Raw genomic sequence first — 18,701 nt, 5'->3', positions numbered from 1 at the left:
TACAATTCTACAATATTTAGGGTGACATAACAATTAGTGAATTAATTATTTAAATAATTAATCTTTTTCCCATACATTATTTGAATTTTTTCCACTAACTCTAGTTCTCCCGCCATTCACCAGGGCGGCGACTCCATCATTTTGCTTCGCCAATATATATTCCTTAAATCGGTGAGGCTACACACATACGCATAATGTAATGGCTAAGCCGAATGACGTTCGGAATTGATCGGGCGGGCTCGTGTATCTTTGCGTGAATTAGAGAAACAAACTGAAAACGAACCGTGCGGGCCTCATCCAATGTTTTGACTTTTTTTCAGATAAAGTATATGAGCCGGTTTTTGAAACAATTCACTAATCGACAATATTTTTAAGGTTAAATTTAGAAATTTTAATTTAAATTAGTAATTAAAATACAATTTTAATTTATTATTTAAATTTCATTTTAAATTTTTATAAAATTTAGAATTCTAAATGTTCTCTCTTCGAATGCATAGTTGAATAAGTACGAAATTCGTTTACAATAAATCTTATCATAATTATTTTATAATAAGTAAAAAAAATTTCGATATTACAATATTATCTTTATTTATTTAATTCAGTTAAATCATAGATTAGTAATGTGAAATAATGTGCTTTTGTCAAAGTCATATTAAAAGAAAAATTAAATTCTTTTTATTATTTTGCCGTTAAAATTTTTGAAAGATATTTTTTGTAATATTATAATAAAATTTTAGAATTTAAAAATTTTACCTAATACTGACAACAATGTTTATAATTTAATTCTTAAGAATGTTCTCATTTTATTTAAAATTGAATCAATTTTTTATGTCTATTTAATAGTTTATAAAAAAATATAATTTTTTTTATATTATACTTTTAAATTTTCGATTTATAAATGCTTACACATTATAAGTAGCTTACATTTTTTAAAATATTAAATTTAAAAACATTTTGTCAAGAGATTAAATGTTTTAACTTAAAATAAATAAATAAAATAATCAATTTTAAAAAATATTTTATAGGTTTTTAAATCAGAAAAATTGTTTTTGTAAATTAATTAATTATTTTTTCTTTGGGCTTGTCCAAGTAAAAAATGATTTAATTTTAAATAAAATGAGAATATTCTTAAAATTTAAATTGTAAACATTGTTGTCAATACCTATTAAAATTACCCACAATTTAATACATTATTAATTTGTATAGAATATTCTATGGTGTTTAGTTTCACATTATTATTTATGTTTAACTAAATTAAATAAATAAAGATAATATTTATAAAAATTATGTCAGTTTTTTTTACTTTTCAATAGTGTTATCAAAAAAATTTGTTTTTCATTTTTTATTAAAAAAGTAACAATTTTTTATAAACAAATTAATTTTTTTTTAATTTGTATGTGATTTTTTTAAAACATACCTGGAAATAAGAAGAAGATTTAGTGAAAAAATTTAGTCAGCCAATAAGTTTTATATTTTTATGTATTTAAAAAAAAACACCACTTGCAGCATTGTGCACATTTTTGAATAGTAAAAAAAATTGATAAATTGTTAAAAATTATTTAAAAAATTTTTTTTTGAAACCTGAAATTTTATTTCACTATGAAAAATAAAAGAAAATTTTTTAACAATAATTTAACAATTTTTTTTACTTTTCAGAAATGTGCACAATGCTGCGCGCAGTGTTTAAATGTTTATTTAAACCTATAATCTTAGTTATTTCCAGTATTTCTTAGTATTTTCAGGTATGTTTAAAATTTTTTTTTAAAAATCATATTCCAATTTAAAAAAACTTAATTTGTTTATAAAATTTTTTTATTTTTTAATATAAAACGAAAAAAAAATTTCGTTAACATTATTGAAAAGTAAAAGATAAACTGGAACTTTTCTTCTCTTGGCAAAAATTGAAAAAATCCAGTTTTTTGTCTACATTTACAAAACTGAAATTTTGAAAATTTATAACTCGAAAATTTGCATAAAGAAAGTATCTTTTTTTCACTACAGAACACGAAAAAATTATATTTGGCTGAAATTAAAGGGTCGACTGAAATCTCACGTGAAATCACCCATATACGTTTAAGAAAAACATTTTTTAATTAAAAATTTATAATAATTATGATAAGATTTATTGAAAACGAATTTCGTACTTATATTCAACTATATGCATTCAAAGAGAGAACATTTAGAATTCTAAATTTTATAAAAATTTAAAATGAAATTTAAATAATAAATTAAAATTGTATTTTAATTACTAATTTAAATTAAAATTTCTAAATTTAACCTTAAAAATATTGTCGGTTAGTGAATTGTTTCAAAAACCGGCTCATATACTTTATCTGAAAAAAAGTCAAAACATTGGATGAGGCCCGCACGGTTCGTTTTCAGTTTGTTTCTCTAATTCACGCAAAGATACACGAGCCCGCCCGATCAATTCCGAACGTCATTCGGCTTAGCCATTACATTATGCGTATGTGTGTAGCCTCACCGATTTAAGCAATATATATAGCTAACCACCTAAGCTTCGATAATTTGACCGCGAGGGGGCAGACTTTAATAGAAAAGCGCGATTTGCATTACGTGCTTACTCTCAATTCCTCCACAATTCCTCTCTGTAAATATATATATATATATTATATATATATATACTATATAATATATATTATAAATAAATAAATTAAAATAATTTCTTCAAAAATTTTGAAGAATTTAGAAGAATTTTTTGCCGAAAAAATAAAAATGAATTCAATTCACTTTTTTTACGTATATAGTATATCAAATGAAAAGAAATAATTCACTCACTTGAAAGTTATAAGTCGCATAACAAACTTTTGCGGTGAAAATTTTTGAACTGTGAAATAGAATTTTTTCAAAATTGATACAAATTAATTTAAAGTTTAAATTACGGTGTGAAAGGATATTTCTTTTCAAAGGAAAAAATAAAAGTTTAGGAAGAATTTTCCATTTCAAATAAAACATTATATATAGATAATATATTTACATATGAGGCAAAATTCCTGAAATGTCCGAACAAAAAATTAAAAGTTCTCGAATTTAATCCATACTTTTCTAAAATGTTGTTATTGTTGGTGAAAGTCTAAAAATCAATTATTATTGAATTTAATAAAATAGTTTTTGAATTACAACGTTCTTAATTTTTGACTTTTGAAAAAAAAATTTTTTTTCAATGTACAATATTTATAAGTAGAATGCATAAAAGTTAACATATATATAATGATTTTTAAAGCTTTTTTGACGAGCTACACGCTGTTAATAAAAATTTTTTTTTTTAAATAACATTTGACCTTGAAATTCAAGGTCAAAATGTTAATTTACGTTTATCTCAAAATCGGATTTTTTAAAATTATTTTTAACTATCTCAATGGAAAGCTTGACTAATTTCCTACAAAACATGTAATTTTCAGAGTGGGATCTTTTAAAGTTTTTGAGATATTAATTAATTAATTAATTAATGTTTATAACAAATGAAATATTTTACAAACGAATAAAGTTACCGTAATTCTGAAGTTAGTAATTGAAAGTTAAAGTAATTCCGCATCCAACGAGCCCTATATGAAGTATTTTGGATAAGTAGATTGTTAATAAACAATTAGTTAACATTGCAATTGTTTATAACCAATCTACTTATCCAAAATACTTCATATAGGGCTCGTTGGATGCGGAATTAGCTTAACTTTCAATTGGTTAGTTTAGATTTATGATAACTTTATTTGTTTGTAAGATATTTCATTTTTTATTGTTATTTAACTAAAATTGAACAAAAATACTTCATATAGGGCTTTTGGATGCTTGTTGTTAGTAAAAAATAAAATATTTTACAAACAAATAAAGTTATGGTAATTCTGAACTTACCAATTGAAAGTTAAGGTAATTCCACATCCAACGAGCCCTATATGAAGTATTTTGTATAAGTAGATTGTTAATAAACAATTGCAATGTTAACTAATTGTTTATTAACAATCTACTTATCCAAAATACTTCATATAGGGCTCGTTGGATGCGGAATTACGTTAACTTTCAAATACTAACTTAAGAATTACGGTAACTTTATTCGTTTGTAAAATATTTCATTTGTTATAAACATTAATTAATTAATTAATTAATATCTCAAAAACTTTAAAAGATCCCACTCTGAAAATTACATGTTTTGTAGGAAATTAGTCAAGCTTTCCATTGAGATAGTTAAAAATAATTTTAAAAAATCCGATTTTGAGATAAACGTAAATTAACATTTTGACCTTGAATTTCAAGGTCAAATGTTATTTAAAAAAAAAAATTTTTATTAACAGCCTGTAGCTCGTCAAAAAAGCTTTAAAAATCATTATATATATGTTAACTTTTATGCATTCTACTTATAAATATTGTACATTGAAAAAAATTTTTTTTTTCAAAAGTCAAAAATTAAAAACGTTGTAATTCAAAAACTATTTTATTAAATTCAATAATAATTGATTTTTAGACTTTTACCAACAATAACAACATTTTAGAAAAGTATGGATTAAATTCGAGAACTTTTAATTTTTTGTTCGGACATTTCAGGAATTTTGCCTCATATATATATATATGAAATATACTTCAAAAAATTATTATAATTATTATTATGTATATTGCAAAATAATAAAAATTTTCACAAATTATATTTTCCCATCTCGTTATTTTGCAGGTCAGTCGTATAAAATATGTATAACGATAAAGCTTCAAAAATTAAAATTAATTGAATTATTTACTTTGAAAATTGAAATGAATTGTAAATTAGGTTTTAATTCCATTGTCCAAAGTTTTCATTGAAAATGAATTACTTTAGTAGTACGTGTGCTTTTAATTTATATTCGTTTTAACCAATTTTCATTCACGTTTTAAATTAAAAATTTAAACATCATATATTTAAAAAATTATTACAATTTATATAAATTAGATTTTTAAAATAATTAATAGTAAAAGAAAAATTATTAATTTTTGTCTTGTGTCTAGTTTGATAAAAAAAAATTTCTAAATAAGAAATATATATATATATGTATATAGTTATAATTATAAGTATGTAAAATATTATAATTAGTAAAAGCAGAATGTCTACATTGAAATATTTGAAAATTAATAGTTACATAATAATTGTAATCAGAGAATAATGAGAGAAGAGTCAAGTTACCTATTTTTTTTTTTTTAAATGTTTTCTAGTTAGTAAAATGGATAGCGTTACGTAAACGAATTTTATTTTCAATTCTCTTATTTTCTCTTAAATTGGATTAAGCATTCATTAAAAAAGAATATTGTACTGATTTTCAACAAAAGTCCTGCTTTAAATTGGCTTTTATATATACTGAAAAAACTAAATTTATTATTTAAAAAAAAAATCAGTTATAATTGACCGTTATCAAATAAAGTATTTATTTAAAGCTAATCATTTTTATTTAAATCAAATAAAGTGCAAACAAATAATAATAATAATCATAAATATTATTTTTCACTTTGTATTACATTCTTTTTGACACGTTAAAAACAGTTTTATTTATGTAAGTTCAAATTCTGCTATACTCAATATATATAATATTTATTACGAAATGTCAGGTTGCCAATTCTTATCGACAAGTCCTGAAACACCAATACGACCTAAAAATAAATTCTTATTTGTGGCAAAATTGTAACAAACTCTATCTCTATACAAATATTTTATAAATCTTTAGAAAAATATATTTTTTTTAATTTAAAAAAAAGTGATTGAAATTTTCTCATTGTCCAGAGAAAAAAAATTGTTTTTCTTATATTACAAAAAATATATATCCTTCTCTCTTTCACTGTATGCGCAACTATTTATAATTCAGAAGAATAAATTATTCCTTTGACATGTAAAGAAATTCTCTTCGAATCAAATAAAACACCTTTCGTTATAAAAAAAAAATCGTATCATTCATTTAAAAAAAAAATAAATAAATTTATCTTTGACTTTCATTTTCTTCTTTGGTCCAAGAATTGTTTTCTTTTTGAAAAATCCATTTTATTAATCGAAAAAGCGTCAAAAAAGCTATTGAAAGTGATATTGATAAATAAATTTTATTTTATCATTTAAAAAAAAAAAAAAAAATTATTAAATGAAACGGTATCCCGAACCCTCTCTCGTTTCACACAGTAAATATTGATCTATAGGGTAAGTGAATCAATTACTGCTGATGCCCCAATTACTGCGATTTTTATTAAATTAATAAAACTTACTAATTGAAAATAAAAAACTATTTCAAAATGACTTCAAAATTATTTCAAATGATATTTGATATTATATCCACTAAAGATGCATATTTCGACTATTATATCAAATTAGTTATATTCAAGTTTCAATTGTAACTATCACAGTAATTAGAGCATGCGCATATTTTTCTCGTGCTGCTATTACTGTGGTCTATCTAGTCAATCTAAACTCTAAATCAACGCTTTTAGTGCTGAAGTAATTGGTGCACATACGATACGCAGTAATTCATGTAAACCTGCAATAATACCAGCATATGCCATTTTTAAAAAAGTTAATATTGTTAATAATTTTTTTTTTTTTTTTCCAGTTTAAAGTATAGTTTCTACTTCAATAGATAATATAATAGTGATTTAACAAAAAGAAGTACCAAAATTCAAAATTTTCAAAACTCGATTTTCTAATAATTCCAACTTTTTACGCTAAGAAATTTTTTTGTTAAAACACTTTGTTCTGTCTACCAAATTTTTTGGTTCTTACATCACTGTTATTTGGTTGAGCAATCAAAAAATTTGTTTAATTCAAAAAAAAAAATAAATAATTTGTTAAATGAACCAAATTCTTTTTCCATTCTCGCTTGTATTTTTAATTTCTATATTAATTTTATCATTTTTATTATTCTTAATATTTATTTTGTTCCTTTTATATAATTTAATATTTCTATAACTATATACGTTTACTGAAACTAATTTTTAACACGAAAAAATTTAACACTTCTAGGGAACGAACCCTCAAACTACACAACACAAGTCGAGAACGCTAACCACTAGACTATTGAATCTTATAGTCATAAAATGTATTTTAAAATTTTTGCAATATAATTTTCGAACTTCATTGATGTAAAGAAATATTCTTTGATTTAAAAAAACTGTTCGTTGAGTTTATAATTTAATTTCAAGTTTATATATATATATATATATATATATATATATATATATATATATATAAATAAATAATAAATAATAATGCTTTTAAAACTGAAAATTAGGAAAATAGAATAGTAATTATTATTTCTCATTAAAATATTTAATTAATATTAATTATTATAATATACATCTTACCTTATTGAAAAAGCTTTCATCGGTCTCGTAATTAGCATCCACCTTTCTATTGCCATAACTGTTAAATTTCCTATACTCGCCAAACCAAGTGTAGACATGAGCCACGCATACCTTGAAATTATAAAAAAAAAATTAAATTAATTAATTTCATCAAAATATGATTTTAAATAATAATAATAATAATTTAATTATTTTTACATAGAAAAATTATTATTATATTATATTTATTAATATATATTATTATATTATATATTATATTATATATTGTAATATATATTATTAATATAATTTTTCTTATTTATTTAAAGAAATATATATGACAAAAAATATCATGACTAAAAATTATTAATAAATAATTAAATTAAAAAAATAATACAGTGCCGCTCAATAATATTTTCCCACCTTGCAGCATATCAGGGGAGGGGGAATTTACTCTGGTAGTCAAGTGTACACTTGCCTAGTAATACTCGGTAATACCTGTAATATCTGTAATATTTTGTAATGTCTTGTAATAATAAGTATTATTGTGTAATATCATGTAATACAGTGTAATACATGTAATATTGTGGTATTATGGTGTAATAACTTAAAAAATTTAAAGAAAATCAAACCAAAAAATGTTAATATAAGTAAAAATTTTAAACACTTATTCAAATGTAGCGCGGGAGTTGATGCTGAAGTATAAAGGCACTCTCACACCTTTTTGGCTGCCTGCAGATTACCATGGCAACGCATGAGAGTGAGTGCGACAGAAAATTTAAAAATTTAAATATTCAAATTTTCTGTCTCACTCACACTTGTACGTTGCCATGGTAACCTGCAGGCAGGCAGCCAAAAAGAAAAGGTGTTCTTCAGTAATAATTGGCCGAATTTTAGCTTTTAGCTACCTTACCGGAATAAGTAAAAAAATCGAGTACACTAAGACATCTGCTCCTGTAATTACACCGAAACAAAATGCACGAGGCTTAGGTAGTTTGACTTAAGGTCCCTTTCACCGTGGAGCGTCACATATAGAAAATTATATCTGTTCAGTTTCTCGTCCAAAGTTAAAAACAAATAAGTTATACACTGAAAGAAATTTCATAGGAAAAAATAACAAAATGCGTATTACATTTTAATATATTCTTTTAGAATTTAGGGAAAAGTGTACTTTTTATTAAAATTCAATATACTTTATATTAAAGTTCCAACTTAAAATCTTTTTTCAAATATTAATAATTATTGTAGAAAGAACGTAAAAAGATTACCAATATTTGAAAATATTATATTAAATTCTCATAGAGTTGTTGCATTATATGGAATGTAGCGTTCTAATATTTGTAAAACTTTATACGAAAAATTCAGAATGTCGGAAGAAAAGGGAAAAAAAGTGGAAACTCGGACGTTTCCGTTAATTCTCGGGAGGAAGAGGAGTGAGACTAGGAACAACACATTCACACTTACGATACAGGTTAACACACATACTAATGAACACGCACGTTCATTTCGCTTATACATAGACATTACACGATCGCAACGAAACCTACACTTACAATTCTACACGCATAACGATAAATTTCGCTGGGGGTCGGCATATATCGTTTTCTTATATACTAACTACTGAATATTTTTACCACTTGCGAGAAAGAAGTTTACTTATAATAACTTAATAATAAAAAATAGTTTACTAGTGCCAATGGTGTAATTTTATAGAGGTTACGCTGGGTTCATTTTTATTATTAATTGTTTATATAGATTTTTCTTTTTTTTCAGATTAAAAATTATGATTGTTATAAAAATTTTTATTGCAAATAAAAATTAAATAATTGTAAAGATGACATCAAAAAATAAAAATTAATAAAAATAATAATAAATTTAATAATTATAAATGTTTTCTGTGGCACTATAAACATTTGAAACACGTGTGTTGACAGTTGATAGGTACGTTCTGCTGGTTAACAACACTTTCGAAAATCGGATCAAGTCGTAGAAGTTCGAGTAGGACACGAAGCCGCAAACAGACAGAACTTCGGTTAAATTCGTAGTCTCTCGGGAAAATCCGTGACTTTTAATATAAAGTTTTACAAAATGTGAAATAAGTATACGGATATATGTTATTTTTCTTACTATTTTGTGAAATTATTTATTATAATATTTCGTATTCTGTGAATTCATAAAGAAAATACTAATTTTTAAAATAAATATACTAATTCTTATTTCTTAAAATAATAAAAACTCTTAAATTCATTATATATTTTCATAAAAACTGTAATAGTAATCAGTATAGGTGCACTTTTTCCCTAAATTGTAACATTTATATTAAACTCTAATATGAGTTTAATACTTAGTAGTATGAATTTTCTTTCAGTGTATTTATCGTGTTCTTTAAAAGTGTTCTTACAAAAGAGAAAATTAAAAAAAAAAAATTTTTTTTTCATTGTTTAATTATTTAAAAGGAAAAAAAAAATTTTCAATTTTTTTTTTTTGTAAATTTTAAATTGATACACTTTGTGCAGAAATGATCAGAATTTAATTCCAGATACGACATTTTTAAGCTTATTTTATCATCTTTACAACGCTTTTTTGAAAATTTTCCAACGATGATTTTTGAGCAAGATATGACCATTTATTTAAAAAAAAAAAAACTTTTTTCAATTGTCGATAACTTATGAACAATTGACTTTTGAAAAAAATTGTTTCAAGAAAAAATGTTTCTTATTATGTGTAGAATTAGGAAAAAAATATTTAAAAATTTTTATAAATAATTTTTTTTCGTCTCATTTTGACCTCATATATTTGTCATAAAAATATATAAGGTCAAAATGAGACGAAAAAAAATTATTTATAAAAATTTTTAAATATTTTTTTTTCCTAATTCTACACATAATAAGAAACATTTTTTCTTGAAACAATTTTTTTCAAAAGTCAATTGTTCATAAGTTATCGACAATTGAAAAAAGGTTTTTTTTTTAAATAAATAGTCATATCTTGCTTAAAAATCATCCTAGGAAAATTTTCAAAAAAGCGTTGGAAAGATGATAAAATAAGCTTAAAAATGTCGTATCTAGAATTAAATTCTGATCATTTCTTCACAAACTGTATCAATTTAAAATTTACAAAAAAAAAAATTGAAAATTTTTTTTTCCTTTTAAATAATTAAACAATGAAATTTTTTTTTTTTTTAATTTTCTCTTTTTGTATCGTTCAAGTCAAAGATATAAGCTTTAAGATGAATATTTGACGAAGATTATATCATTATTAGAATTAAAGATACAAAACTTTTTGTAAAGACTTGATATGCCGTAAGGTGGGCAAATATTATTAAGCGGCAGTGTATATAAATAAATAAAAGTAAAATAAAAACATTACTTTGAGTAGAGAGAGAGAAATTATTTAAACTTTTTACTTTCGAATAAAACGAAAATGTTCCATTACGTCCGGGTCTTTTATATATTGATTTCTATGACTATAGAAATTTTAGCAAAATAGAAAATTTAGGTATAATTTTCATGCTCCATAAAACGAATCAAAAGCTAAAAAATTTTATATTTTCAGAAAGGCTATACAATGTTTTTTTTCTCGAAACTCATTAATTAATTATATATTAATTATATATCTACATTCTAAAATTTATTTTTCACATTATTATATGCAGTTTTCATTTTTACATTATAAAGAATATTTTGTAATTTACTTCAGAATAAATACTATGTACATAATTATTATTATCTTCTGACGCAAAAAAAAATCCTTGTAAAGAACAGTAACAAAAATGTTCTTTACAATAATTATTTTTGCGTACTATGTTCTTCTAATGTTATAATAAAGAAAATAGGTTCATGCCTTTGTGTATATACATCGTCTAATTGAACGAGATAATTTATTTTCTTATTGGGGATAATAAAATAAGCTAAGATCGAGCTTTGTGGTTGAAGCAAAATTTAATAATTCCTTATAGAGAAAATAATCAAATAATCTTAGGGCTTTGTAAAAATAAGTTAAATTGTATTAAATAATTTTATCTTATTAAAGCAATGTTGTTTCAAGTAAGTTTTTAATCATATTTTCTGTAATTCGTATAGTTATTCAAACAATGATAATTATATATACATAATTAACTGAAAGTTGGATATATATATATATAGTTGCACAAAAGGAATTTTTCAAAATATTTTTTTTATTTTTTGTAGTGATGATATTTAAAACTTGATATGATATTTTAATTTATTACAAGCTAGTACTGTAAATATATGAAAAATTTGAATCATTAAACATTGGTTTATATTACGATAACTTATACGTAGATTATGTTGACTATTAGTCTACAAGAAATTATAAATCAATATTTATCAATGAATTTCTCAAAAAGTTAGTTTTTGAAACAATCGTTTATTAAGATTGAAAAGTAACAAAAAAAATCTGTGCTATTTATCACTTTTTGAAGAATCTTTTATTTAAAACATGTAGTCTTTCTCTTAACGGTCTACTAATTTTACAAACAAATCAAATTTAAAGCTACATGTAATTGTATGGAATTTTAGTTTGACGAATGAAACTATAGCCAGCTCTCCTGAGTATTTCCATTCTGGGCACTACATAATTCAAGTCCAGTTCGGTAAAACGTACGTACAATTCTAATCATATTTGTTTTCAGGATTGAAGTACTTTTTTATCAACTTATACCTTTTATATATACGAGACCGACCGCGCGCTACAGCGCGCGGATTTTTTGTACTTTCTTTACGATTAATTAATTATTTCCTACATTAATATTAGTTAGGTTTATAGTTTAATCTGAAGTTGTTATTTATTATATTGTAGTTCCTTCATTTTTGATAATTTCAAAATATGTCGATATAATGAAAGTATTGTAAAAATAAAGAAAAGTACAATTGACAATTGCTTGAAAGAAAAATACTTAACTATGAAGTGAACAGTTAAGGATTTGAATTATATATAATAATTGAGTAATAAAAATAAACCCTCATATAAAAGTAAATATTCGCTTGGTTAGTGGAAAAAAAGGACACGTCGAATTTTCTTTGAAAAAGAGGACACGTTGCTTTTTAGTTGAAGAAAAGGACACATCGAAAATAATGTTAAAGTTAATGAAGTAAGTAACGATATGTTCATTGGGTAAATGAACAGGTAATCGGGTAACAGAATGACTTTTATTCTGTATTGGTCTTCCAAAAATTCTGTCACACGCTTCAACGGGACTTACATATCGAGTTTCAATGAAATTTCAAATTTCATCACATTCTATAGAAGTTGCACTATTGGCACTATCTGTTATTTCAATAGCAGCAGCATCATGCCCCTTATAAATATATTTATACAGATATTTTACTGATTTAATGCTAGAAACAACTTCTACATTAATATGGAAATTAAATAATTGTAATAATGTAGGGTTGTATGGGACAACGTACTGATTATCTGCTGTTCCTCTATTTGGACGATTAAAAGTTCCGTTATTGCGACGACGGTACGACGGATATCCATTTTCATCCATTATTGTTTCTGAGCAGAATTTCTTTGGAAAACTTTTTGAACATTTACCATTTTCATCTTTACACCAGCTCCCACATGGACCATGAATCATGTTTCTCATAACAATATCATGAAGTACAGGATTTTCCGATGGATCTGGAATTTCTGCAGAAATATATTTGTCAACAATCTCTGATGTGGTTATTTTATTGTTTTGCTTTAAGTTTACTAATAAATGCATATGAGGCAATCCACGCTTTTGATACTCAACAACATACACATATGCAAGTATTTCACCAAATAATTTCTCCTTTACAATTACATTAATCACTTCATTTTTCTTTATGTTAAAAACTCTAGAAACAATATCTGGTCTGTCAGCTGCAGTTTGATGAGGTAGTAAATTTTCCTGTATCTCACGCCAATTTGGATTACATGTCATCGTAATAAATAGATCTGGTTTCCCAAATTTTCTCACAATAGCCATCGCATCCTGATAATTTTGTAACATATTTCTTGGTGAACCTGTGAATGATGATGGAAGAATTACAATTTTACCTACCTCACTGTTCGACTCATCTGCCCTTCTTTGTAAATGATCAATTAGCCCTTTGTAACTTTCGGCACGGAGAGTTGATTGATTATTTCGACAGAAATTTGTCCTATCTTTTTCAACTTTCACATAATTATCAACAATCCATTGCTGAAATAATCGTCCACATTTTAAAATAACATTGTCATCTCTAGACGCTATTTTAAACTTGATGTATGCAGACCGTGAAACTCGTTTATTAGAGTTAACACAAGTCATATTTTCATCCCAACCTCTCGTACCATATGGATAAAATAATGGATATATCCATGGCTCAACATTAGGGTTCATAGAACTTACATATTGTAAATTTTTATTTCTCTTATTATACAAAGTGACGTATGATTCTGGAATATCACCATCTGCAGTTGTAGTAAAAATTGCAGCAACTTCATTGACTTTTTGTATATTGTATCGTCTACTATCCATCCCAGGTTTCAATGTAAATAATAATTGCATCTCAGGCTCAATGGTTAGGTTATTTTCAGTCATTGATTTTTCCATTTCTTCATGCATCATACGGTAAGATTGTGCGAAGATATTACAATCCCGAAGAGCAGTGTCAATTGCATTAATAATATCTCGGTTTAATGTCTGAAATTGATTACATCGAATGTCTGTGGATTCGTTTTGATCCACGATAAATAATTGTCCAAATGAAGGATTGCTGTTATCTTCAGCATATATAGATGTATTCATTTGATAATAAACCTGACCATGTATTTTAAAACAATAAGGTCCAGGACGTGTATTATTAAAATCAACTAAATTTGCATTAAAGGATGCAAAATGCAAATGAATTATTATAACATCGAACACGTTCATGAAAATGATTTGATAGTTCATGCGTTCCGTCAAATAAACTCTGCAATATTAATGGTGGCTTAGGTAAATCTTCCAGAATAACTTCACCATGCTTACAACAATCATTAAAAGAATTTTTTTTATTGGGCACTTGCTCTGCTTTAAAATGCTTAGCATTACAATGCTTACATAAAATGTTCATTTCACCAGAATAATGTTCCTCTATAACTGTATCTGTACAATTATTACACAGGTTTTCAATCTGAGAAAAATTCCGTTTCCTTTTTCGATAATTGCGTTGATAATCAGCTTTTTTAAAATGATATGACTGTCTTTCTTGAACAGTGTAATCAACATTTTTATTTCTTATTTCATTTGATGCAATGGACACATAATTCTCAGTGCTTGATGAAGTTGAAGGCAAGCTTTGAGAAAGAATATTTACAAATTGATCTGTACATGGATCGCTGTTTGAATCCAATTCTTTATGTTTAACATCACTCTTTTCATAAAAGCTGTCGACTTTTATTTTTTTTAATGTACTTGATGCAACAGATACAACATTATCAATGCTTAATGATGTTGAAGGCATACTATCGACTTCTATACGAACATTATTATTAGAATTATTTGAAATATTTTTAACATTATCATTTACTTTTTGACGGTATCTTCTTTGAGAATCTGCTTTTCTTTGAAGTTTTAAAAGTTGGTATTGTTCTTCTTCCGAAGGAGAACGTACTGCACGTCTTTTTGGCATGATTAGATTGGAAAATTTAATTTACATTCCATAAAATTTATAACCTATTACAAATTTATAGAAAATGTAAACACTTTGTTTTCAAGCTTATAAAACAAAGAATCTCATGCGTTTTAACTGAAAAGTTTGATATATTTGCAAGATATTTTGTAGCTAATGTAAAGATATAATGTATAAATAATGTAGATATCTATCAATACGATTTAATATATATATTTTTAAATTTTATGATATCTGTGTATTTGTCTGTGTATATCTGTCATATCTGTTTTTATCTTTTTATCTTATGTGAAACTGCTCCATATAATGTATCAATAATGTAAAGATATCTATCAATACGATTAAATGATATTATATACTTTAATTTTATGATATCTGTGTATTTGAATTCTGTGTATTAAATTCTTAAATCTGTCATTTGTTTTTATCTTTTTATCTTATGTGAAACTGCTCCATATAATGTATCAATAATGTAAAGATATCTATCAATACGATTAAATGATATTATATACTTTAATTTTATGATATCTGTGTATTTGAATTCTGTGTATTAAATTCTTAAATCTGTCATTTGTTTTTATCTTTTTATCTTATGTGAAACTGCTCCATATAATGTATCAATAATGTAAAGATATCTATCAATACGATTAAATGATATTATATACTTTAATTTTATGATATCTGTGTATTTGAATTCTGTGTATTAAATTCTTAAATCTGTCATATCTGATTTTATCTTTTTATCTTATGTGAAACTGCTCTATTTATTTTTTAAAAATATTTTAACACAACACAACAATTATAAACACTTCAAAAAAAAATTTCAATACTAAAATACATTCTTCACTTTTTTAATAATCAAACAATTCAATTATATTGCAATTTCACATTTTTAATTTCTCACTTTCATTTATTTATCTTAATTAAAATTCTTAAATTTGTTATATCTGTTTACATCACTTTTATTTCATGTGAAACAATTCTATTTTTAGAAAATATTTTAACACAACACAACAATTACAAACACTTCAAAAAAATTTTTCAATAACAAAGCACATTCTTCTCTAGCAATTTCACATTTTTAATTAATCACTTTTAAAAACAATAAAATTTTAACCTTTTTTACTATTCCTTTTCACAGGAACAGAAATGTAGAAATATTATGTTCTGTCGATTTTTTACACAATTTAAACAAAACACTATTGGTAAATGCACTTTTTCACTATTTATTGCTTTTTTACACACAAAAATAATAATCACATTTATCACTATTTCACTAATTTTTTCAAAGAAACAAATTATTATAAGTACTATATATCAATTTTCACTATTTGTTTCTTTATTGACACAGAACTGTATAAATATTACTTTTTCGCGTTTTCCAAATATGAATTATCAAAATGGCGTAAAATCACGAACAGTAAATGTTGATAGCGACGCGTCGACGTTCATTCTGTCTTTGTCTCTCGAATTGTTTGTCCTTGTTTCCCCCTAAAGACCGACGCGTCGCTATCAACGCGTCGAATCGTATTCTGAACTCTCCTTTAAGAACATTTAAAATCAACCAATAAGGAAAGGTATCTACACTTGAAGTTAGCTGCAGTTTACCTGTCGCCACTTTAAAAACCAATCAGATTTCACGAATTTGAATTTAAGCAAATCAGACGTCACGACTATGATTTAAACCAATGAGGAAAGGTATCTACGCATGAAGTTAGCCGATTACACTTCTCGTTTTTAAGAAAGGATATATATATATATATATATATATATTATATATATATATATATATATATATATATTATTATTATTATTATTATTGCACAATCTTTTTTCAATTTTTCAGAAAACATAATGAAAAATTATTTTAATTCATTAACTATTATTAGAGGTGAAATAAACAAAAAATTGAATTTTGCTCAAATGTATTTTCAAACTAAATCATATTTTTAAATTAAATTTTAGGGAAAATAATTTATTTAACAAAATAATTTTTTTTCATTAATTTGTTTCTATTTAAATCACAATAAATTTTAAATAAAATTTTCATAAAAAGTGAATTAATTACTTTAAAAAAATAAGTTTGTTTCCTAATTTTGTCATATGTAGTCTTAAAATTAGTTGTCATATTCAGAAATAATTGAATCTAAATTATATTTTTTTCTCAATAAATTGTTTGAACCGAGGGGGAATTTACTCAGGTAGTCAAGTGTACACTCTTCCTGTAATACTTGTGTAATAACGTGTAATACCGTGTAATAATGCGTTATTACGGTGCTGTAATAACGCAAAAAATCTGTAATATATCTGTAATAATGTGTAATACTCTGTAATAACATGTAATAACTTAGTAATAAGGGTAATATGAGGTGTAATACCGGTAGTCAAGTGTACACGTTTTTAACTAGTAAATTCCCCCTCGGTTTGAACGTTTCTCACAAGCGGTAAACTAAAATCCTGGTTAAAATATAAGGACAGGTCAAACCTTTTGAAGCAATGTAAAGCGAGCGATTATATGTATTGCGTTATTTTATATGTATGCGTTTAGTATGTATTACGTTAAATAAACATGTGTTGCGTGTATTAGGTGTAAGGTTAACATGATGTACTGTTTCAATTCCTATATGTGAGTATAAAATTGTGAACGATCAGAGAATCATTAAAGTAGGTGAATTAAGATTTCCAGTAATGGTAATATTTATTTTTTATATTTCTGTTATGGGAGTCATAAGGAATAAGAAAAAAATTTGGTATGATTTTTAAGTCTGTTTTTTTTCAAATGCGAGACAAAATACTGAAAAAAAAATAAAAAAATTTCAATTGTTTCAACTATTATATATCTACTACAAATTTTTTTTCAAGTTTTTTCATCCCTTAATACAGTAATATAATACTTAAGGAAACTTTTTTCTTAAAACTTTCTTAGAAACTATGCTGTTCCCATTTAACCCGAATTTTATGAAATTTCCTAAATTTTGGGGTAAATGGGGACAGCCAGTTTCATGCGTTTAAAGCTTATCTAAATTTTTTTCTACTTCATAAAATTAATCCTGAGAATGTAAATAACAACTTAAAAAAAATAAACCCGCTAATATTACCTTTTAAAGGAAGAAACTTACGTAATTTGTGAAAAATAGCGATTTTGTTTCTCCATTTACCCCAACTGACTCTAGTAAATTTTAATTTTATAATTTTTTGCATGAAAGTTTTGAAAAATTCAGTTAAAAACACACATTTAGAAAAAAAACTATTGAAATTGATGCATTTTTAAGAAAATTATGAGCATTCAAAAATAAAAAATCATTGAAATTTTGAAAAAATCATGAACCTCTTTTTTGGAGTGTACAAAACGGTAAAAAAAATTCAGCCAAATCGAAGAGATTAAAGTCAACGATATGTTGGTTTGGCATGGTACCTCTCATATTAAAGTAATGAATATAATATCTTATATGTTATATAGGATTTTTAATATATTATCAAATATTGCAAAATAATTTTATTTGTAACTTTTTGTCGTATTATGAACAGAAAATAATATTTAAAAAAAATTTTTAGGGAGGTCCGGAACATATATAATAATAATCACTCTGTACATTGAACATAATTTAAAACTTCCAAATTTGGTTACACTATTAGTGAGAGGTATAAAATTAATAAAAAGAGGTCGTTCGTAAATTTCTTATTACGTATTACATGAATAAGTTACAGAAGTATTTTTTTAATTGAAGACATATATCTTCTCATTGTGCTTCATCAATC

The 18,701-nt window shown here is 24.5% G+C and overlaps 1 protein-coding gene across 2 annotated transcripts in view; it reads right to left on the bottom strand.

The window, feature by feature from the left end:
- The window catches only part of LOC127283792 (rhodopsin-like), a 54,499-nt gene that overhangs the window by 15,722 nt on the left and 20,076 nt on the right, over positions 1-18,701 (bottom strand). For both annotated transcript variants that reach the window (XM_051308888.1, XM_051308889.1), the window contains exon 3: positions 7,315-7,425. In XM_051308888.1, coding sequence (XP_051164845.1) covers positions 7,315-7,425 — 111 coding nt within the window. The remainder of the gene's footprint in view (positions 1-7,314; positions 7,426-18,701) is intronic.

The sequence above is a fragment of the Leptopilina boulardi genome, unplaced genomic scaffold (genome assembly GCF_019393585.1).
Source record: "Leptopilina boulardi isolate dan_hultmark-lab unplaced genomic scaffold, ZJU_Lbou_2.1 LbouV2_310, whole genome shotgun sequence".
NCBI lineage: Eukaryota > Metazoa > Arthropoda > Insecta > Hymenoptera > Figitidae > Leptopilina > Leptopilina boulardi.
This window is presented reverse-complemented; position numbering and strand designations above follow the sequence as displayed.